Source organism: Danio rerio, chromosome 16 (assembly GCF_049306965.1).
Source record: "Danio rerio strain Tuebingen ecotype United States chromosome 16, GRCz12tu, whole genome shotgun sequence".
In the NCBI taxonomy this organism is placed as follows: Eukaryota; Metazoa; Chordata; class Actinopteri; order Cypriniformes; family Danionidae; genus Danio; species Danio rerio.
In genome coordinates, this window is record NC_133191.1 from 16,423,450 (window position 1) to 16,449,031 (window position 25,582).

The 25,582-nt window shown below is 34.9% G+C and overlaps 1 protein-coding gene across 4 annotated transcripts in view; it reads right to left on the reverse strand.

The window, feature by feature from the left end:
- Positions 1–25,582, reverse strand: part of nbeal2 (neurobeachin-like 2) — a 178,256-nt gene that overhangs the window by 25,680 nt on the left and 126,994 nt on the right. For all 4 annotated transcript variants that reach the window (XM_073925966.1, XM_003200162.7, XM_073925967.1 and 1 more), the window contains 10 exons: positions 17,622–17,771; positions 15,661–15,818; positions 13,209–13,333; positions 12,175–12,292; positions 10,104–10,264; positions 3,710–3,843; positions 3,514–3,621; positions 3,151–3,246; positions 1,121–1,245; positions 812–952 (listed from right to left, as the gene is read on the reverse strand). In XM_073925966.1, the coding sequence (XP_073782067.1) occupies positions 812–952; positions 1,121–1,245; positions 3,151–3,246; positions 3,514–3,621; positions 3,710–3,843; positions 10,104–10,264; positions 12,175–12,292; positions 13,209–13,333; positions 15,661–15,818; positions 17,622–17,771 (1,316 nt within the window). The remainder of the gene's footprint in view (positions 1–811; positions 953–1,120; positions 1,246–3,150; positions 3,247–3,513; positions 3,622–3,709; positions 3,844–10,103; positions 10,265–12,174; positions 12,293–13,208; positions 13,334–15,660; positions 15,819–17,621; positions 17,772–25,582) is intronic.

The window sequence follows — 25,582 nt, forward strand, 5'->3', positions numbered from 1 at the left end:
ATAATAATAGTTAATGTAAACTAATAATAACTAGTACTTTTAAAAACATGTTAAACAGCATTCATTTAAAATGTATTAATAAATTACTAAATCAAATTGTGTATATAATATTATCATTAAATAAAACAAGCTGATATGAACTAACAATGAATAACTGTAAAAAGCCCAGATTGATAATAAAAAGTTGATGTAAAGGGCTATCAAGAATTTTTTGTGTTGAATTTCTATTTGGAACAAAAAAGCACCCTGTGTACACTAAATTAACACCTACTGTTGGCTTCTGTAACCAATCAAGCTACTTACTTGTAAATACTTTAATATATAGTTTTTATTTCTTACATGTGCAGTCAAAACAGTCAACAAAGCACATATTGCGTAGTTTATTTTTCACTAATTGAAATGTCCTTCTGTCCTCTTGTGTTAATATGTATGTAGGTGTGTACTCTGAACTCCTGAAAAGACAATTCCTTGTGTTTTTGTAAACACTTGGCGATTAATGCATTCTTTATAACTCATCTGATTCTGAAATTGATACAGAAAATCCTGAAATACAAATGTTGCACAAAGCAGAATAAATAGGCCCTTAAGCCTTAAGAAGGGGTGTCCAATTCTGCTACAGAAGGATCAACATCCTGCAGACTTTAGCTTTAACGCCCCAAAATGTCTGACTAGAAATTTCTGGTGATCCTGAAGATCTTGATCAGCTGGTTTAGGTGTGTTTGAGCAGGAAGGTAGTCCTTTAGAAGCAGGCTTAAACACCCCTGGGCTTAACTTGTAGCATTTGAACAGTGGTATGTGTGTGTGTACTTACTTGCCACTCTGGAGCTGAATATGCAATGAGGTGAAGGGCTCTGTGCGGATCATGTAGTGCATGACGCCAGCAGCATTAGAGTAGTGTGTGCCATAGTGGAACTTATCAATAGTGCCTGTTGGGTCTTCAAAACTCTCATACCTATGTAAAAAAACAACAAGACATAGAGCATAAGCAAAACATTATACTACTAAAAACATTATGTTATTGTGCATTATATATATATATATATTATATATATAATGCATTATATATTGTGCATTATATATATTCAAAATTAGAGCAAAAATGACATTGAAACTATCATACTTCTCCCTGACGTTCTGTGCATGGCGAGGGTTGACAACACCGATGGGTTTGGACAGATCTCTGAAAACCGCTGGGTCATCCAGATCCAATTCTGCTGAAGTGTAGTCACACAACACCCATGGAAACTGAAAATATATGCAAAAATAAAAGAGATGACATGAGATAACATTTAGATTTTTTTTTTTTGTTAGAAAAATCAATAATAGATACAGTATTTATCTGTTATTCATTTCATCTATTACTTTCATTCATAATCATCTATCATTTATACATCACCCATTCAAACTGGTTTAATACAATTGTTATTAAACTAAACTAAAGTAAAATAAATGAAGAGAAAAACAGGCCAAAAAACAAAAACAAAACACAAAACCAATATGAGACAAAACAAAAAAACAACAAAGGAAAACCCAAACAAAACATTACCACATAAAAAAATAAAAATAAAAGAAAACCAGAAAAAAAAAAAAAAACAACAACTCAAAATGAATGAAAAGAAAGAAAACATGAAGCTATCAAACAAAAGCAACACAACAAAGTCAACAGACAATCCATGAGGAACCTGTTTCAGTAAGGAGGTCCATCCAACTCGGAGTTTAAACTTGAACTCTGAGTTGACTTACCAAGAGATTCAAAATTCAGAGTTTTCGGTTTCAGATCAGCTGTTCTTAGTTAGGTCAATCAAGTCTGAGTAGACTAAATCAGAGTTAATCTTGCACACTACGACTATAAAAAGGCATTATCAATGGAGCGGAGATATTACGAGTCTCCATGGCAACACCTGAAAAAAAGAGATCAGCATTCTTTTCCCCTGCTGAACTTGATGTGCTTGATAGCAAATATGCCCATATATTTAAAAAAGCAACACCACTGCATCAGTGAAACGGAGACAGTTAGGGTGGGAAAACATAGCTGTTCAAGTTAATGTGTAAGCTTACATTTGATGTATTTACATATTTAAGTATGATAAAAAATAAGTCGTGTGATGTGTGACGTTTATTAACTTTTTACAACAAATTTGACAAAACAAGAATGCAAATAACCTTAACTCAATGTTTAGTGGAAATGTTTAATGTTTCCCAATTTTAATGTAAATGTTTAAGGTTCCCAATTTTACACACATTGATCAGTCTAAGAAAACAAAAAAAATGTTTTTAATAGATTTAAAAGTGCACTTGTGTGTCTGCCTTTATTGATCAAGTGGTAGAGGTTGATATGACATATAGAATGTAAGCAGAACTAAAAATAGTTTTTAGAACAAGTAATAATCCCATTAATCTAGTTAGAGTACATGTTCCTGTTGAAGATCAGTGAATTTAAGCTAATTATATTTGTTTTGCATAAATATCAGATATCCAAGAAATATCAAACTTAAAACTATGCAGTTACTATGCAGTTCAATAAACACACAACAAAAACAAGCACAACAAATAACAAACATAAACCACAAAAAAATAAATCAATACTAGCTCTGAATGCAAACTGATACAAAGTACTACAAGACAAAACCAGATGAAACAAAACAAAAAACACATAAAAAACAATACAAAACACTACAAAACCACAACACAAAATTAAACAAAACAAAGAAAACAAAGAAATTCTATAAAACAAAAGCAACACACAATAAAACAACACACAAGAAAGCAGCCCAAAACAAAATCAACAGACAATGTATGAGAACTCACAATTAAAAACAATTAATACACAATAAAAACCAACAAATAAACCACAAAACAACAAATCAACATAGAATATCTCTAAGTGCAAAAAGACACAAAATTCTACATAACAAAATGAAAAAACAAACAAACAAAAAACCACATCAAAAACCAAACACTACAAAATCACAACACAGCATGAAAAAAAACAACAACAAAAAACTAAAAAACAAAAAGCAACACACAACAAATCAGCCCAAAACAAAATCAACAGACAATGTATAAGAACTTGCAATTAAAAGCAAAACAACAAACAACAAAAACAAAAGCACAGAAATACAAATCAATGCTAGCTCTGAGAGAACTCACCACTGGATATTGAGATAAATCATTGTATGTGCGACCAGCAATGGTGTTGAGCTGCATCAGATATTCAAAATTGGAGATCTCTCGGCAGACCCATCTCTGCAGGAGGAAGAAAAATGACAATAATAACTTGATTTGGATGTTTTTATTGGCAGAAACTGTAATTTATTTATTAGCAGATAAGATACAGAGATTCTAAATCTTTCTCCAATATAATCATTAAGAGTGTGTCTGGAGTAAGTGCTAGAGGATAATTTCCTGGAAATGGATTCAAACACAGACAATAGTTTTGCTGGCATAATTCTCAGACTCGTCTCACAAAAAGAAAAATATTTGCACAATGTGAGTTCTTCATATGAGACATACGTGAGTCAAATTGGAGGCTTTCAGGAGCTCCTGAGGAGAACGGGAACCAAAGTAGAAAAGATTGGGAGGCCTGAGACCCAGGATCCGGGAGTAGACTTTGTTCCGCACCTGTGGGAGGATGAAAACAAATATGAAAACAGATCGGTCTGCTAGATACCCTTGTTTTTCTCTGTTTGCGTCTGTCTAAGTGTCTCACCCCTTTCCGGAAGTTGATGAAGTAGTGTGACTGGTCGATGAAGAACAGCTCCAGCGCTGACCTCCGCAGGTTGTAGCGCCTCAGATGGACCTCTCTTAACTGGGAAAGTGGCCTCTTGAAATCAAACCCAATGCCTTCAAAGATGAGAAGTCCAGAGAAAACACATTATAATCAGAAATCATATATTATCCTGTACACATATGATAGTACAAATTGTATGGAATAATCATCAAGATTTAATAAGTATTTTAAAAAGGCTTTATGTGGGGAAAAATAAAAGAGTAACTCTGAAACATTTAGTTTCTATTTTAATAAACAGCTCAAAAAATGGTTTTGTTGCTTGTTCCAACTACTTATTTAAATCGAGCTGAAACATGTGATGGAAATTTTAATAAACATCTTGATGGACAACAAATGTTTACATGTACAGTATTTATATCTGCTCCAATATTTGCACAACATCCGTAGTGTACTGGCCGGTATTACGGTTTCTTGTCCTGTCTTGTCTGTCCTGTCTTATTTGCACTAAATGTTGCACAAACTGCACTTTGCCCTTTTATTCTTATTTATTTTAGTTTAATTTATTTAATTCTCTAGATTTTTATGGTAATGCACAGTCCTGTGTTATGCTGTCATTGTATGTTGTTTGATGTAGCACCTTGGTCCTGGAGGAACAGTGTTTTGTTTCACTGTGTACTGCACTGTATATTGTTAAAATGAGAAGCAGTTTGGTACTGGCCAAGGCCAAAAGACAGATACACTGTAGCACTCCTAGTCAGGAGTTAAAAAAAACACAAGATCTTTTCTTTCCCACCAAAAATGTATCTTTCCTGGAGTTTGGAACAAATGTGTGTGTACCTGTACTGATGGGTATTAAACTGTCTGTTGAAAAGCAAAGACACAGTCTCTTACACATTCACTCAGTGTGTGTGATAGGTGTCATACAGTTTTTAATAAAACTACTTTTTTGCTTTGCTCTAACCCTTGTCTGACTGAAGTCGTTTAAGCAGATTTCCATAACACACATTATTGAGATTTTTTTGGAACAGCTTAATTGTTTTATGTTAAGTTCACTTAATTGATTTGTGTCGGGAGAACATAACTGGATTGTGTGGAATCTTGCATTTTTTTACAGTATACTTGAAAATCTGTTTCATATAATTAATATTACTATAATTATAGGGTTTTTGTGAAAACGTGATACACTAACAAAAATATGTTTTAGTTAAAGTATTAATCATGCTTTCAGTTTTTGAAACTTCACAAAAATAATCTTGAAAAGAACAATTAGAGCTGATTGAAATAAGTCGACAAAAATGCATACACTTTGAAAAAAACAAAAAAACAAAAAAACAAAAAAACAAGGTTATTTAGGAAGGACATTAAATCGTTAAGTTAAATAGAATACATTTGATATTAGATTCTTATTGATTTGAATAAATGCCGTTCCTCTGAAATCTCTGTTGATCAGTGATTCCTGAAAAACAGTCTTTTTCACTGAAATATTAAGCAGCTAAAATATTTTCAACATTGACGAGTAATATTAATTGAGCAGTAAATCAGAATGTTAAAATGAGTTATAACTGATTGCAGAAGGATCATGCAACATTAAATCCAGGAATATCAATGGTGAAAATATTGCTTTCAGCATGGGAGGAGTAAGTTACATTTTAACACTAGAACTACCAGAGTTATAGAACAATACTACAATTACCATATAATTGATAACCCATAAATAAAATCTTATTGGTAATACAGCCTTTAAATGTATAGTTAGGCTACTAGACCTCTCATGAATGTCTGCACCTCACTTTTATTTTCACTTTCACAAGCAGGGGAGAAGGCTTTTTCATGACACTGCACTGCAAATTTTAGATAGTAGATTTAACTTCCTTTAGAGTTAAACTTAACACTCTCTCAGAGTTTATATGGGAACCACTATAAAAGTGTTAAAAATAAAACTTTTGAAAGTGTTAACATTATCAACACTGAGAGAGTGTTCATTGGCTAACTCTTATAGTGTAAAATATCTGTTAAATTTACGAAAAAATACCAGCAGCTGTGGTTGGCAGAATTTTTCTGTGAAAAATATGTAAGTTTTATAGAACTGTATAAATTTATGAAAAATTACCGTATTTCATGAACTGATACAATGTTCAGTTTACAAAATCATAGCTTATTGCACAAAAATGTAAAGTCATTAGATGCATTAATGTGTTCATGTGTGATTGCAATAAACATACAGGGCCCTATCATAAACCCGGCGCAATACTTGTTTGGTAGTTTCAGCATGGCGCAAGAGTCGTTTTGAGGCGTTGTGCTACGCTGTTTAAATAGCAAATGCATTAGCGCTCATATGTGCATCCATAGGCGTTCTGGTCTAAAAAGGAAGGCGTTCTGAGGCACACTGCTGGTGCGTCGCTATTTTGAGAAACTGAAATAGATTTTTCATTAGACCAAAACAAACCCGGTCTAAACTCCGGCGCAGAGTTTAAACTAAGTACTTACACACTGCTTAATACGCACAAGAGAGCAATAGGCAAATATCTTTACATATGAAAAAAAATTAATATTAAGGATATATATAGGAAATAATAATAATAGATATAGGATATAAATATAAAGGATTAAAATATTACAAAACATATTATTTTCTAGCCTACATAAATATGAAAAATCACTGCTTTTATGTCTTCATCTCGGGAGGCTTTTTCAGTTCATTCATAACAATTTGCTTCTGTATAATGTTATTATTATTAGCAGTATTATTTATTATATCCACATTTATGTTTGTTTTATTAAAAACAAGCTTAGATTTGCCCACCTGTCAGGTTTTAGACCAGTGGTTCTCAAACTTTTTTCACCAAGTACCACCTTAGAAAAAAATTGTCTCTCCAAGTACCACCTTACGACGCTATTTTTTTACCAGTATTAAAAAATAGCGTCGTGGGCCTAATTAAGCAGCTACAGGTGTGCACAGTTTAAAAACGATGCAGATTAATTCCTATTATTTAGAATATGTATTATTGTCAGTCACTTTAAACATTTTAAATAGTCTGAACATTAACTGTGCTTGCAGGTAAAAAAAAAAAATGTTTTTGTTAAAATGTGCTTTTAAAGGTTTATAAAAAATGGCGCTGTTATTAAAAAGTAAAAAGAAAACTGCTGCACTTAAATCCAAAGTATTCATAATAGCCTATTCTTTAAAAGCTGGAAATGCTGCTTGGACCTCATAAATATAGGCTATATGTCATATTCATACACTTTTAGACAAATCTTGAAATGTTAAATGTACATATGACAGGGTTCATACAGGCACAGCCTAATGAAAATCAATTACAGCACCTATTTTTTTTTCAAGACTGACATGCTATGTATTGAAGACCTGAAATGTATTCTCAGCAACCCATAAAACATTGCATAGGAATAGATACACATAAAAACCATTAATAATAATAATACTAATAATATTTATTAATCATATATTAATAATATAATAAACCTGCACTTAATGATTGTGAAATCTTTTTGTACTCAAGGAAAAATACTATTACACTGCTAAAATAACACAAATTTTAGTAAATAATACTAATATTAGGTAAAAGTACAAATTACTCTTTCAAAAAGTACTAGTTGGTTACTTTTGAAAAAAAATTATCAGATTTTCATTTTGAAATCACTTTAAGTGTAAACCTGATTGAATGGTTTAATTGCTTAAATCTCAAAGCTACATGTATAGGAATTTTCACTAACAAAGGAAGTATGGTTGATTTTTCCTTTCATGACAATTAATTTTTTTTCAATAGCACTGGCAAAACTACCACATAAACTTTAAGGCCATAGAGACACTTTTTGCCCATTTTTTAAACAATATTTTCAAGCTTTGAAAGGTTTAATTAAAGTATATGGTAAAAATATTTAAATTTAGCCTTTTATTTATATATTTTACACTATTTTTCTTTACAATATGGCAAAATTGTTTCTTAAATAGCTGTATATCACATGTAGATTTTATTTTACACTTGATCTTAATCTAAAATATCAAAAAAAATACAAGTACACTTTCAGTAAAAAATAAAACAAATGACTTCATTTTACTTGAGGTATTTAAAATATGACACTACATTTATCAACGCAGTGTTTTAAGAGCCTTATTGTTAATTTTGATAAATAAACAATAAGTAACAACGAATTGTTTTGACATGTAATGCTTTAACACAGATCAGAATACAGCTAAATGTATAAATCACACAAATACCTCATCCAGAAACATTTCCAGCATTATTCTTTTGTCGTAAAGAAATAAGTTCCACATTTGCTAAAAGTAAGTTTCACTTCACAATACAGCCAAATAAGAAGACAATTTGAATAGTCATCGATCATGCATCAATCTAATTCTAAATACTTGATAACTTTGAATACTTTTGACTAAATTTAGTCAAGGAGCAAAGATAAATAATGTCTACTTTAATAGTGGAGAGATCGCGATTGTATTCAATCTGAGCACACAGGCGATCATGAGAGGACTTGCAGTTCATTTAAAAAAAAAGCCTATTTAGGAGCTCGCATATCTGTTTTAGCGATTTGCGTACATGAATGCGCTCTCTCGTGTTAAAATAAAGCACTCGCCACATTTGCAGAAATGAGTTATTGCGCAATACCTTCATTCCCGCGCCGCCATTCAGAATGTTTTTAGAGGAGTGACAGGTCAGAGGCAAGTCGACTGGCTGTCGGAGAGCGAAACGTGTATGTAGATAATCAAAAAGGCAGGAAATATGTCCGCGGTTTAATTACTCAGCTAGACATCTCTATAGTGAAAACATCCGAGAAGCACTATTCCAACAAAACTTTTGTTTTTAAGTTGTTTTTTCTGTCTCTGCAACACAGAAAGCCTTTGTCCCGCCCTTACGTTTCACGCGACTAGAAAAAGTGGACTGTGATTGGCTACTTTTCATGTCAGTCAAATCACCCTTCAGAATCAATTCTTAAACTTCCGAAACTGATTTTCAGCAGCTTATGTCACAAAGCACTAAAGTAAACATTCTAAGCACAGCGTTGTGATCGTACGCTTCACAAAACAGCCAATGCTGATCACATCGATGTTATATTACGCATCAAAGGATTAAAAGTGTTAATTGTTTCTTTCATTATTTGGCGATTCCTCCGCGTACCACTAGGAGGAAGCCCGCGTACCACTAGTGGTACGCGTACCACAGTTTGAGAACCACTGTTTTAGACCATAAGGGGCACAGCATGTGTTTTAGGATATAATTCAGGTTTTTGAGCACACTTTGTTATTATTGTTCATTTATTCGTTTGCTGGAAATTAGAACTGAATTTAGAAATAGTTTTGAAATTAATATTTGCGCTTAACAAACGCAATTAATTATTTATAGACTAATTGATGTCTGTGCGTAAAGGTTTCCCTATCCAAGAGCGAAAGTGAAAGTAGATCCATTATCTCTCATTCTCACATAGTAGATGCTCTGTTTAACAGTTTTCTGTTAAAAAACTGTTAGCTGTTTGCTTGTGAAATGCTCAGTTTTTCCACTTAGACTTACTTTACGTCCTGTAAATAGCAAATGCGCTTATGGCACATGTCCAAAGACATGTGCTATAGGTCAATTGGGTAAGCTAAATTGCCCGTAGTGTATGTGTGTGAATGAGTGTGTGTGGATGTTTCCCAGTGATAGTTTGCAGCTGGAAGGGCATCCCCTGGGTAAAACGTGCTAAATAAGTTGGCAATTCATTCCACTGTGGCGAACCCAGCTTAAAAATTATACTAAGCCGAAAAGAAAATGAATGAATGAATGAATGAAAACGCTGTTTTGAAAGACAAATCTGAAGTAAAGTTATGTTTTTGCCAACAGAAAGTTATGTTTTTTGTAGCCGGAAGTTGCTAGGCAACAGATGTTTTTAAAAAGTAGTAGACACTGATATGTATGCTGTCATTTTGACCGCTATGGAAGTTCTAGCTAGAAATAATCAGAACTCTATTGTTTGTAATTTGAAAAAAAAAAACAATGTCAGAAAGAAATACACATATTTAGTAAAATTCAGGAAATTAGAGATATGTGTGGTAATTTCAACAATGTTATAAAATTGCAAAAATAAGGTCAATTGACCGCCACAGTAGTCCTAGTAAAAAAAAAGATATTTAAACAGAAAACAGATATTTTTTACATTTGAATAATATTTCACAATATTACTGTAGTTCTTTATTTTTTACCATGGTGAGCAGAAGAGATTCTTTCACAAAAATCGCTATTATTCTGAACTTTTGACCGGTTTTATAGACAGCCTTGATTTGGTGAATAATGAATAGAGGCAAATAAATGAGAAGAGCTGAATGTAAAAGGGCTGGGCAGTGTGTTGACAGCGCAGTATTCCTCACCCTCCTCCGTCTCCTCTTTCTCACTGCTCCCGTCGTAGAAGTACAGGTGGTGCGTTGTGACCTCCAGACGACCCGGGACTACAGCAACTATAGTGATGAGCTCACAGTCCTCAGAGAGCACCAGCTTCTCCTTCTGGCTCTCCTCCTCGGCCTCCTCTGCCCTGAGGAACCACACACACACATACCCTGCTCAATAACACTCAAGTCTCTGAAGGTCTCAGAAATAAACAGATTTGTTTAATAAAACAGATTTTCATCAGAAACATATAGCACTGTGCTGCTGAAATAGCGATTAACAAACCATAAACTAAGTACTGTAAAAAATAAACCTTATTTTACAGGTAATTGTCTGTATTTTTTTTGGTATAATTTTCCAGTTTTTTCATTATACAGTGAAATACCTGTTGTTTTACAGATATGTTCTGTAATAACAAATTCTAACATTAAATGTACAGTTATTTCTTGTATTTTGGTAATACGTTATTTTTATTCTTTTTAAAGGAAATTTTATGGATTTTTAGAGAGTAACACATAATTTTCTGTTAATATTTACAGATTATTCCTGTAAAAATAGGGAAACACAAATTAAGTCAAATTGTTTTTAGTAAAGACAGTAAACACATGAAGATTAACTTGAGGTTAATAAAGTGAGACAACAGTCTATTGTTTGTAGGCTGCATATAATGAATGCAGTGTAAACTATGAAATGTTTATTTTACTACTTTAAAAATGTTGCTATGTGCACTGTGACGATCACCAGTGATCCTAGGCTGCGGATCACTGGAAAACTACACACGTTACTTTAACAAACTACAACTCCCAGCATGCACCACGCACACCCGGGTTCCTAATTCTAACTGACTACACACAGCATCAGAAGATTGTTATGGACTGATTTATAAATGCAGCACACACAGACACATCGTTTCTGAGTCTTAAACTGTTTAGTGAGCATTTTGATGTGGTTTCCCTTTCCTTGCTGTGTTTGACTCCTTTACTTTTGTTATTTTGGTTGCCGACTTTACGCTTGGGATTATCTGTATGTATGTATCTTAATAAACTGCTATTTGATCCTCAACTTTGTTGTGCAGGCATCCTCACATGACACTAACCTTGTTTTTGTTGTTAAACCATGACCAAATGTGTTATTTGTTAAAAAAAGAAATAAAAAATGAGATAGATAACGGTTTTGGATTTCTTCAAGAAAATTGTTTTGGAGTTTAACCTACATATCCTTAAAATATTTGTTAAACTATATTATAGTTTATAGTTATATTTACAGTGTTTTATGACAACAGTAATTATTTGTAACTAAGCTTTTTTTCAATCATTCTTTAAAAGTTTTATTTCCAGTTTTAAAGGTATGTTAAAAGTGGAAAATATTATGGAATATTTAAAGATTTTATGTATAATTATATTAATTATTCTGTATAATCACATTATTAACCTGCATAATTACAGTAATTATCCTTATAATCAAATTAATTAATCTGTATAATTACAGTAATAACCTGTAAAATTGCAGTAATAATTCTAATATTCACATTAATGATCTGTATAATTACATTTATAAATTATATATTTACAGTAACAATTTGTAACAATAATCACATTAATGATCGGTATAATTACATTAATAAATTATATATTTACAGTAACAATTTGTAAAATGACAGTAATATTCTGTGTATTTGCAGTAATAATGAGTAAAACGGCAGTAATAACCTGTACAATTACAGTTAAAATCTGTAAAATGACAGTAATGACTTGTAATTATGGAACAAAAAATTACTGTTTTTTTACAGATTATCTACATTTTTTATTCCGACAGTTTTTTCCAGTAATCTTTTGGTGCCCTGCTGCCTTTTTTTACAGTAAGACCTTTTTGAGCCAAAAAGATTGCAATGTTTGTGCCCGCTCGTAAGTGAAGGATTAAGACAATGGGATAGTACTAATAAACAGCCTTATTAGCTTTGTTTTAATGAACTCTACTAATAAAGTTAGCTGTCTGTCAGCAGAATGTCTAAACAACAACAAAAACAACAACAAATAGTTATAGTAGGAGACTCACTCTTCAAGGAAAACAATATCCTCGTCTTCTAATTTGTCATCATCCATGTCACTAACTTTGGCTTCCCTGGCAACAGCAAGCGGAAGAGGTTCGGTTGAGCTGCGAGGACTGTCTGCTCCTACACACACAACACCAACATGTGAGCATTAACAGACACTACACAAAGAGTTAACGTGGACAGAGATAATGCTGAAATATCTGGTGTAAATATATCTGATTTTATAGCGGAGATCAAAATTAGAGAAAAAAGGATTAATACTTCAAAAGTTGAAGGAATTTTAGTTCATTGCCTTGAAAGATTTCACTAGTGACATCACTAGTCTCTCAAACTGCTCTGCCGTGATCTTCCCACTCTTCTTCAGTCTCTGCCACAGTTCTCTGTCTCTGTCACAATGGCTATAGTGGCAATAACTTTGTTGCCAAAGAGTTTACGGAAATTTACAATCAGGTTTATATCAGGGCTCTGTGCTGCCATTTCGTTATTTCAGTGTTTTTAGCCTCTAGGTCAATTTATACTGATTTTGTTTGTACAATGCATGAAAACTGGTGGCTGATTGAGTGATGAGCAAAGGGGAGGAACCATAATTTGCTAAAACAGCTTCTTATAAAAATAAAATGCATTCACTCTTGCATTTGCATTTACTATCACCTTCCAGTGATTGTAATCTGCTTTCAGTTACATAGAGTTTGTCATGTAGGAAAATTACTACCAAGTGCCAGATTAACATAAAAAAAATAAAGAAACTGAAAGTGTGTTAGCAACTTTTAATCTGTCTTTTCAAATATCATCATACTGTAAGTGTTTTATACCGTGCAGCAGTGTACATGTAACTAATAACACCTGCTTGAAAAATGATTTTCTTACTTCTGGTGGGATAAATTCAATTCAACCTAAGCAGTGACTTGAAATTTTGGCAACTTCCAAACTGGATGTTTCTCTCATTTTTATCTCCATTGTATGTCTATTACTCACTACTGATTTTTTAATCAGTATACTTATTTCCTGAATATGAATTCTGCACAGTGATATTAACCCATGTTATCTCTCAGGGCACTGGCATCAGAGTGAGAGTCAAAGCTGTAGTTTGGCACCAGCTTCAGACGCATCTTAGAGTATGTCTCTGCACTCGAGAGTTTCCATTTCACCTCTGGCTGAACTCTGAAACACAAACACATCCACTCAGTTCATCATTACACACACCGTAATATAACTTATCTCTATACAGCAACACCGTATAGCAGCTCACTTCAGCTCAGTATACAGTCGGACACTGCTTTTATTTGACATTTATTTAATTTTACACACAAACACACACACACACACACACACACACACACACACACACACACACACACACACACACACACACACACACACACACACACACTCACACACACATATATATATATATATATATATATATATATATATATATATATATATATATATATATATATATATATATATATAGTGTAAGTGGCGATGCATATTACTTGAAATATATATTCTGAAATTGATCCAAAATAAATGCTTTATGGCACTACATTCACAAAAAAATATTACTATTTTTGTATATACTGTACAAACTATGAACTTTCATTCATTCATTCATTTTTTTAACCGCTTTTCCGAGGCTAGGTTGCAAGCGCAGCAGTCTTAGGAGAGAACTCCAGACTTCCCTCTCTCCAGACTTTTCCTCCAGCTTCTCCGGGGGGATCCTGAGGCATTCCCAGGCCAGCCGAGAGACATAGTCCCTCCAGCATGTCCTGGGTCTTCGCTGAGGCTTCCTCCCGGTGGAACATACCTGGAACACCTCCCTTGGTAGGAGTCCAGGAGGCATCTAAAACAGATGCCCGGGCCACCTCAGCTGACTTCTCTCCATGTGGAGGAACAGCCATTCTACTCCAAGCTCCTCCTGGGTGACAAAGCTTCTCACTATCTGTAAGTGTGCACCCTGCCACCCTGCGAAAGAAAACTCTTTTTGGCCGCTTGTATCTGAGATCTTGTCGTTTAGGTCATGACCCAAAGCTCATGACCATAGGTGAGAGTAGGAACGTAGATTGACCGGTAAATCAAAATCAGTGAACAAAACCCCAAAATACTTGAACTCCTCCATCTGGGGTAAGAACTTTTCTTCAACCTGGAGATGGCAAACCACCTTTTTCTGGTGGAGCACCATAGCCTCAGATTGAAGGAGCTGCTTTTCATCCCAGCCTGTCACACTCGGCAGCAAACTGTCCATAACCCCTTTTGAGTTTCTTAACATCGAGGACCGTGACGTTGCCTGGTATGGCGCAGCAGAGGGCCCATTCTGATGCCAGGCTTGGGGATGGGGCTCGTTTGCGAGCGCCTTGTGGCCAGGTTATTTCCCACAGAACCCGGCTGGGCTTAACCCGAAGGAGCGACATGAGACCATCCACCTGCAGGGGGAACCATAAGGGACCGATGCATTGTGAAACGGCTGGTGGTCGAAGGTTAGGACCACGACAACCCAATCGTCAGGCACAGAAACTGGCACTTGGGACATAGAACTATATACAAAAATTGTATGCAATTATTTATTAAAAAAGTGATAAAAAACATCAATGCAAAATAAAGGAGAAATAAATATTAAATAATTATTAAATATTTGATCATTTCAATATATGTATTATAATTTTTTGTAATATTTCAATAATAAAAAACTAAATAAATAAACGAATGAGAAATAAAAAAACACTAATTCATTGCAATCAAATTCATATACAATTGATTTATTCTGCATATGTTATTGAAAATAAATTAATAAATAAATAAAGATGATTGAAAATACCAATAAAGTAATAAAAGTTACTTTTATTATATATACATTATATATATATATATATATATATATATATATATATATATATATATATATATATATATATATATATATATATATATATATATATATATATAGTATTATTTATTATCTACTATTTATATAGTATATATTATTTATATAGTATTATTTATTATAGCTAATGGTGTTACTTATGAACATTATTTATAAGACTTAATATATGAATAATAATTCATATGTACACATAATGCACACATAATTAATGAACAATATTTCTGAACCTACTGTAATAATAGGTAAAAAAAGAAAGACAGACAGACAGACAGACAGACATACAGACATACAGATAGATAGATAGATAGATAGATAGATAGATAGATAGATAGATAGATAGATAGATAGATAGATAGATAGATAGATAGATAGATAGATAGATAGATAGATAGATAGATAGATAGATAGATAGATAGATAGATAGATAGATAACCCTAACCCAAAAATAAAAGCTTCATACATTTACTTTACCAGTTAATATTGGCCAATTTTTATGCTTGCTAATAATAATAATGCTGCAAACTAAATGAGCCAAAAGAAGAAAAAAAAAACAGCCCTTGAGTGCATCGTGCTGTGTGTGAGTGAGAGTGTTTGAAGACATCCAAACCTGAGGGGCCAGGCTCCTCTGTCGCTGCTCAGTAATCTGCGTAATGACCTCCAGTGCCTCCACACCACAGTCTGCTGGCCGTTGATCATCTTCTGCACATTGTGGTAGCGGCTGTTCTCTGTGCGCACACGCTTCAGGTACGGATCTACGATCACCTCCTGTACACATCACAACACACAACAAAGCCGGTTACAAACATATACATCACTCATAAACACATATGGTTTGCCATTTACCTGTGAAAATTTTGCCCACAATTAGAACTATTTGGTATATATTAATAATACTAAAACCTATCATCTGGAATCTGCTCCACAATCAGTAAGTGCAACAACAAACTGGTAACTTCATTATAAATATACTTCATTTGATAAAATTACCCAGGACGCTCAAAGACAAACCATGATAACAATATTTAATTATGTTTTCCATATCTACAGCATTGGCTATATTCATGGCAAAACCCATGCCAAAAAAACAATGTATAACTTGCAATCATATCAGTTTCTTAATTAACATTCATTGTACAAAACATAACAAAAACACTGAAGAGTCATATACAATCCTTTAACTTGATTAATGATAAACATTCTAAAATTCCACCAGAAGACACTTTTTTAAACATTTCCCTTAAAATATTTATCTAAATGTTCTCTAATATAATTTAAAGATAAGTTTTAACGTCGAAATATTCGTACACAAGTCACAAATATGAGTGTCAAAGTCTTGAATGGCCAATTTATGTCTTGTATGTAAAACCTGATCATGTCGATTTTCAAAATGTTATATGATAACAATAAATGATAGGTAGGGCTAGACAAAATCTTTGGACATTTTTTGCTATTTCTATGAAGAATTTTTTTTTTAAAATATGCGAATTTATGCGGAATGATTTTGGTAGTATCGTAACTAAAACTTAATATATAAAATAAAAATATTACCTTTTATTTAATGTTTACAACGCAAATCCAATTAGATCCACTTATTTGGTAAACAAAGCAAGTCTCTCATATAATATTTCAACTAAAAGACAGAAAGTTACTTTACAAACTGTATTGTAAATAAATCATATGAACATTTTAATATTACTTTTATTATTTCACAAAAATATTAGTGAAATTAATTAAAAACTGGATAAATATAAATTTACACACACTTACACAAGTAAATACATAGATTCAATGATGGGCTAAAATCTGCGGATTTCTGTGCGTGCAAATTTCATGTGGGCCTAATGATGGGCTGTTGAATTATATAATAATATAATATAACCAATATTTAACTTCTTAAAATTCAGATGTTCAATATTCAAGTTATGAAATTCAAATTCAAATTAAGAAATGAAAATTCAAAACAATTTTAAGAGCATATAAAAATTCAGATTTACTTACAATTGTCAATCATTCAAGTTCAGATTGTTTTGGCAACTTATTAGCTCCATAGTTCATGCAGATTGCCCTCCAATGAATCAAGTTTTGATAGCTTTTACTTGACCATGCTTTTTCACAGTTTAAATAAAAAAAGTTTATTTTTTTAAACTCACTGCACTGTATAGTATAGAAAATGTGGAATAGAAAACATATGCATATCACAACGTGTGCACTTTGTTTCTTAGTGGAGTGCACAAGTAGCACATCTTCATTTGAAATAAGGAACTTGAGCATGCAAAAAAATGTGATATGTAAACGGCCCCTTATTATTTTGAGGCTGGCTCCTCATAGGGTGCAGAATGTCCTATGAAGAGCTGGATGTTGACATTTAAAAACAGCAGTTAGATCAAGAAAAATAAAAAGAGGTCACTATGCATTTCTTGTACTTATTCATCAGTCATTCTCAGGATCTACTGATAGCCAGATAAAGATCTACCAGTCAATTGATGGGTTGGTGTTTGATAAGTAATGAGAGACTGCAGTAAGAACAGGAACAACCCTTGTTTTACAATAAATAAGTTTTAGAGACACCTGAAATTTGGCCTTTGAATCAGAGCGTTCCTTGTCTCTCCTCTGACCGGTGCTCATCAGGTCATCAAAGCAGGAGTTCCAGAAGTTGGACATCAAGTCGTGGCTCTTCCCAAAAGTGTCCAGCTCATACTGCTGCATTGTGGGCTCCACCTGCAGGCATACATTAGGAAAAACATTTAAAATTATTATTATTTTTTTACATTTCTACAATACATTATATTCTTACAATAAAATTTTATTGAACGGGCAAAAATATAATATAATATAATATAATATAATATAATATAATATAATATAATATAATATAATATAATATAATATAATATAATATAATATAATATAATATAATATAACATAACATAACATAACATAACTCAAAATAATATAATATAATATAATATAATATAATATAATATAATATAATATAATATAATATAATATAATATAATATAATATAATATAATATAATATAATATAACATAGGGCGATGGCGCAGTAGGTAGTGCTGTCGCCTCACAGCAAGAAGGTCACTGGTTCGAGCCTCGGCTGCGTCAGTTGGCGTTTCTGTGTGAAGATTCACCCAAAGTCCAAAGACTTCGTACAGGTGGTACAAGTAAATTGGGTGAGCTAAATTGTCCATAGTGTATGAATGTGAATGTATGGATTTTTTTTCAGAAATCGGTTGAAGCTGAAAGGGAATTCGCTGTGTAAAACATATGACGGATAAGTTGGCGGTTCATTCTGCTGTGGCGCCCCAGATTAATAAAGGGACTAAGCCAACACGAAAATGAGTGAATTAATTAATATAATATAATATAATATAATATAATATAATATAATATAATATAATATAATATAATATAATATAATATAATATAATATAATATAATATAATATAATATCGAATCACAATGAAATTTATGTCATCAACAGCTATATTAGCGCTGGACTTTTTTTATTGATCTAAGAGTCAATCACACAGAAATGTGCAACAATGGGAATCTAAAATGTATTGATATTAGAGATGTACCAATTTTGAATCATGTTAATATGATATATGTTAATATGTAATTTAATGGACCTTCTAATTTTTATGGCTTCAGTCATTGTTGATGTACTCTTTTAAATCTGGAAGCATTAACAAAATGTATATCGATATGTATATCAAAATAGTTATTGTCTTCGTTCGATATGGAAAATAATTATAGAGAGTGCCTTTCTGCCATTGCACCCAGCCCTAATATTATATAATAGTGTTTATAAATATGTAATATAATATATAAATAATAAATGTAATTTTAAATAAATGTACAACAACAAATGATTAATCAAATCAAATCAAATCAAACTAAACTAAACTAAACTAAACTAAACTAAACTAAACTAAAATGCAACATTACTTTAAGATAAAAAAAACCCATAAGATAATCAATAAATTATATAATAAAAGGTATTTCATTTATTGTATTTTATTGAAGACACCTAGATATATGTTTGGACTGGTTTACGTTGCGTTTTAAAGCCTGCTAATATAGTGTGTGATCTGTATATATGAACAGTCCAAACAGGGCAGATTTACAAGCACTTGCTGTCACACTCCAGCCTTTGCACATCATCTCCAGTTCACTCTGGTTCATTTCAATGCATAGTTAGTTTGTGTTTGGATTAGTGAGATCAGGGGAATAAATCTGGATTTTTCAGTCTTGTTTTTGCATTGTATGAACAAAAGGGTATAAATAAAGAGTTCATCACCACAATGGAAGCAGATTAACTGTCAAAGTGCTAAAAAAAAAAAAAAAAACATCTGTCCACTGTGAAGATTATTCAGTGTTTAAAAAAGATGAGTCTACATGTCTGAATCAGTTGTATGCATAGTAAAATATATACTATATATTATATTTCTAATAAATAGTAGTAATATTATTATTATTAGGGACCGAGCACCGAACGGTGCAAGGCCCTATTGGAATTGCTCTGTTTATTAGGGACCGAGCACCGAACGGTGCAAGGCCCTATTGGAATTGCTCCGTTTATTATTATTATTATTATTATTATTATTATTCTCGTCCGGAATGAATCGCGGTTTTGAGGGGCTAAACATGCCCGAAAACTCACGCAACTTTGCACACGCCTCAGAAGTGGTGAAAATTTACGTTTATTATGGGCTTCGGAAGTGGGCGTGGCAAAATGGCTCGACAGCGCCACCTAGAAAAATTAAACGGACGAGCCCCTGATCCACGAATCACGCACATGCACGAAAATTGACACACACCTCCAACATGCCAAAACATACGAAAAAGTCTCTTGCAGCCATATCTCAAACCCAACAGGAAGTCAGATATTTTTAACTTCCTGTGGCGAAAAAGTGGCGTTTTTGCCATTTCCAGGCGTTGTATTTTAACGAACTCCTCCTAGGGATTTTATCCGATCGACACCAAAATTGGGTTTTGTCATCTAAAGGCCTTGGCGATGTTAAATTGCGAAGCTTTAGAGTTTTCATCGATGGGCGTGTCCGTGGCGGCCTCGCAAACTTTGACGATTCGCCACAAAAGAGGAAGTCGTTATAACTCAGGCATGCATTATCAGATCTGCCTCAAAATTCACATGTTTGATAAGAGTCCTGACCTGAACACGTTTACATGCCAATATCCAGATACAGTTACAGCGCCACCTGCTGGCCACAGGAAATGACATGTTTTACGGAGTAACAAACTCCTCACACAAAATTTTTCGTATCAGCACCAAATTAGGGTTGTGTTATCTGAAAGCTCTAGCGATGATATATTGTGAAGATCTAGAGTTTTCGCAGAGGGGCGTGTCCGTGGCGGCATGACAAACCTCAACGCTTCGCCATGGAACAAGAAGTCCTTATAACTCAACCACACAATGTCAGCTCTGCCTGAAACTTCACATGGTTGATAAAAGTCCTCTCCTGAACACATGCCTATAAAATTATTAAAGTGGGCGTGGCAAAACGACTCGACAGCGCCACCTATAAAATTTTAACGGTCGAGCCCCCGATCTACGAATCACGCACATGCACGATAATTGGCACACACCTCAAACATGCCAAAACATACGAAAAAGTCTCTTGGAGCCATAACTCAAACCCAACAGGAAGTCGGATATTTTTAACTTCCTGCGGCGAAAAAGTGGCATTTTTGCCATTTCCAGGCGTTGTATTTTAACGAACTTCTCCAAGGGATTTTATCCGATCAACACCAAAATTGGGTTTTGTCATCTAAAGGCCTTGGCGATGTTAAATTGCGAAGCTTTTGAATTTTCATCGATGGGCGTGTCCGTGGCGGCCTCGCAAACTTTGATGATTCGCCACAAAACAGGCAGTCGTTATCACTTAGGCATGCATTATCCGATCTGCCTCAAAATTCACATGTTTAATATCAGTCCTGACCTGAACACGTTTACATGCCGATATCCACATAGAGTTATAGCGCCACCTGCTGGCCACAGGAAATGACATGATTTACACTGTAATAAACTCCTCCCACAAACTTTATCGTATCAGCGCCAAATTTGAGGGGTGTCATTTGAAAGCTCTATCAGTGATATATTGTGAAGATCTAGAGTTTTCGCAAAGGGGTGTGTCCGTGGCGGTATGACAAACCTCAACGCTTCGCCATGGAACAGGAAGTCCTTATAACACAACCACACAATGTCCGATCTGCCTGAAACTTCACATGGTTGATAAACGTCATCTCTTGAACACATCCACATAACAATATTGAAGTGGGCGTGGCAAAACGACTCGACAGCGCCACCTAGAAAAATTAAACGGACGAGCCCCCAATCTACAAATCACGCACATGCACAAAAATTGGCACACACCTCAAACATGGCAAAACATACGAAAAAGTCTCTTGGAGCCATATCTCAAACCCAACAGGAAGTCGGATATTTTTTACTTCCTGTGGCGAAAAAGTGGCGCTTTTGCCATTTTCAGGCGTTGTATTTTAATGAACTCCTCCTAGGGATTTTATCTGATAAACACCAAAAATTGGGTTTTGTCATCTAAAGGCCTTGGCGATGTTAAATCGCGAAGCTTTAGAGTTTTCATCGATGGGCATGTCCGTGGCGCCCTCGCAAACTTTGATGATTCGCCACAAAACAGGAAGTCGTTATAACTCTGGCATGCATTATCCGATCTGCCTCAAAATTCACACATTTAATAACAGTCCTGACCTGATCAGGTTTACGTGCCGATATCCAGTTACAGTTATAGCGCCACCTGCTGGCCACAGGAAATGACATGTTTGACACTGTAACAAACTCCTTCCACAAACTTTCCCGTATCAGCACCAAAATAGAGTGGTGTTATCTGAAAGCTCTAGCGATGATATATTTTAAAGATCTAGAGTTTTCGCAGAGGGGCGTGTCTGTGGTAGCATGACAAACCTCAACGCTTCGCCATAGAACAGGAATTTCTTATAACTCAACCACACAATGTCTGACCTGCCTGAAACTTCACATGATTGATAAAAGTCCTCTCCTGAACACATCCACATAACAATATTGAGTCAGTCATAGCGCCACCTGCTGGCAAAAGGTAGTTTGGCTTGTAACTCGACCACACAATGTCCGATCTGCCTGAAACTTCACATGGTTGATGAAAGTCCTCTCCTAAACACATCTACATAATAATATTGAGTCAGAGTCATAGCGCCACCTGCTGGCAGAAGGTAGTTTGGCTTGTAACTCGGCCACACAATGTCAGATCTGCCTAAAATGTCACATGGTTGATGAAAGTCCTCTCCTGAGCAAATCTACATAATAATATTGAGTCTTTAATAGCGCCACCTGCTGGCAGAATGTAGTTTGTCTTAAAACACAATCTCCACACAATCTCTTATCTGCCTGAAACTCCACATGGTTGATAAAAGTCCGCTCCTGAACACATCCACATAACAATATTGAGTCAGTCATAACGCCACCTGCTGGCAGAAGGTAGTTTGGCTTATAACTCAGCCACACAATGTCCCATGTGCCTGAAACTTCACATGGTTGATAAGATTACTCTCCGGAAGACATCTACATGCCAATCTTAATTCACAAATATAGCGCCACCTGCTGACAGGAGGAAGTTTGGCATAAATCTGTGATTTTCTTATATCTTTTTTTATATATTGGCTTAAATTATTATTGTTCGCTGTTCTCTGTCATCGTAAGGTCACCGGGCGGCGGTGAGCCCGGGTGCGAGGTCCCTATCATCGCTGCTTGCAGCTTTAATTATTATTCTTCTTCTTCTTCTTCTTCTTCTTCCGCGGAATGAATCGCGATTTAGAGGGGCTAAACATGCCCGAAAACTCACGAAACTTTGCACACGCCTCAGAAGTGGCGAAAATTTACGTTTGTTATGGGCTTCGGAAGTGGGCGTGGCAAAATGACTCGACAGCGCCACCTAGAAAAATTAAACGGACGAGCCCCCGATCCATGAATCACACACACGCACGAAAATTGGCACACACCTCAAACACACCAAAACATACAAAAAAGTCTCTTGGAGCCATATCTCAAACCCAACAGGAAGTCGGATATTTTTAACTTCCTGCGGCGAAAAAGTGGCGTTTTTGCCATTTCCAGGCGTCGTATTTTAACGAACTCCTCCTAGGGATTTTATCCGATCGACACCAAATTTGGGTTTTGTCATCTAAAGGCCTTGATGATGTTAAATTGCGAAGCTTTAGAGTTTTCGTCGATGGGCGTGTCCGTGGCGGCCTCGCAAACTTTGACGATTCGCCACGAAACAGGAAGCCGTTATAACTCAGGCATGCATTATCCGATCTGCCTCAAAATTCACACGCTTGATAAGCGTCCTGACCTGAACACGTTTACATGCCAATATCCAGAGACAGTTACGGCGCCACCTGCTGGCCACAGGAAATGACATGATTTACGGAGTAACAAACTCCATCCACAAATTTTATCGTATCAGCACCAAAATTAGGTGGTGTTATCTGAAAGCTCTGGTGATGATATATTGTGAAGATCTAGAGTTTTCGCAGAGGGGCGTGTCCGTGGCGGCATGACAAACCTCAACGCTTCGCCATGGAACAGGAAGTCCTTGTAACTCAACCACAAAATGTCCAATCAGCCTGAAGCTTCACATGGTTGATAAACGTCATCTCTTGAACACATCCACATAACAGTATTGAAGTGGGCGTGGCAAAACGACTCAACAGCGCCACCTATAAAAATTAAACGGACGAGCCCCCGATCTACAAATCACGCACATGCACGAAAATTGGCACACACCTCAAACATGGCAAAACATACGAAAAAGTCTCTTGGAGCCATATCTCAAACTCAACAGGAAGTCGTATATTTTTAACTTCCTGTGGCGAAAAAGTGGCTCTTTTGCCATTTCTAGGCGTTATATTTTAACGAACTCCTCCTAGGGATTTTATCTGATTGACAATAAAAATTGTGTTTTGTCATCTAAAGGCCTTGGTGATGTAAAATTGCGAAGCTTTAGAGTTTTTGTCGATGGGCGTGTCCGTGGCGGCCTCGCAAACGTTGATGATCCGCCACAAGACAGGAAGTCGTTATAACTCAGGCATGCATTATCAGATCTGCCTCAAAATTCACACATTTAATAACAGTCCTGACCTGAACAGGTTTACGTGCCGATATCCAGTTACAATTATAGCACCACCTGCTGGCTACAGGAAATGACATGTTTGACACTGTAACAAACTCCTTCCACAAACTTTCCCGTATCAGCACCAAAATAGAGTGGTGTCATCTGAAAGCTCTAGCGATGATATATTGTGAAGATCTAGAGTTTTTGCAGAGGGGCGTGTCCGTGGTGGCATGACAAACCTCAACGCTTCGCCATGGAACAGGAAGTTATTATAACTCAACCACACAATGTCTGATCTGCCTGAAACTTCACATGATTGATAAAAGTCCTCTTCTGAACACATCCACATAACAATATTGAATCAGTCATAGCGCCACCTGCTGGCAGAAGGTAGATTGGCTTATAACTCAACCACACAAACTCCGATCTGCCTGAAACTTCACATAGTTGATTAAATTCCATTACTGAAGGCATCTACATGCCAATCTTAAGTCACAGTTATAGCGCCACCTGCTGGCAGATGGTAGTTTGCAGTATAACTCAACCACACAAAGTCCGATCTGCCTGAAACTTCACAAGGTTGATGAAAGTCCTCTCCTAAACACATCTACATAACAACATTGAGTCTGTCATAGCGCCACCTGCTGAAAAAAGGCAGTTTGGCTTATAACTCAGCCAAACAATGTCCGATCTGCCTAAAACTTCACATGGTTGATAAGTTTCCTCTCCTGAAGACATCTACATGCCAGTCATGAGTCAGTGTTATAGCGCCACCTGCTGACAGGAGGAAGTTTGGCATAAATCTGTGATTTTCTCAGATATTTTTAATATATCGGCTTAAATTATTACTGTTCGCTGTTCTCTGTCATCCTGATGCCACCGGGCGGCGGTGAGCCCGGGTGCGAGGTCCCTATCATCGCTGCTTGCAGCTTTAATTGTGATTATAATTATTATTCATACATTACTAACAAAGTATTAACATAATTAATTTTAATGTGTAGTTAATTTCTAGTCTTTTAAATATATTTCTGAGTTTTTGTGTTATTTTTTAACACTAAAACCCAAATAAACTTTATCAAATGAAATGAGTGTAGCTAACTAAAAGTTTACTGAAAGTTAATTCTACTCATTTGAAAAGAGTTTTGAACTCAGCATTGAAGGTAACAAGTTAATTAAATACCTCATTAATTTAGCTTAAATGGAGCAAGTTCACAGTACAGTTCATATAGATTAGTTTTTTTTACTCAAATGGTTAGTTGAAATCAGTTTCCTCAAACAGTTTGAGTTGCCTTGTTTTATTGTGTTCTACAGTACTCAGTTGGCTTGAGTTCTCTTCATTTATTGGGTTTTATTATGCTCAAAT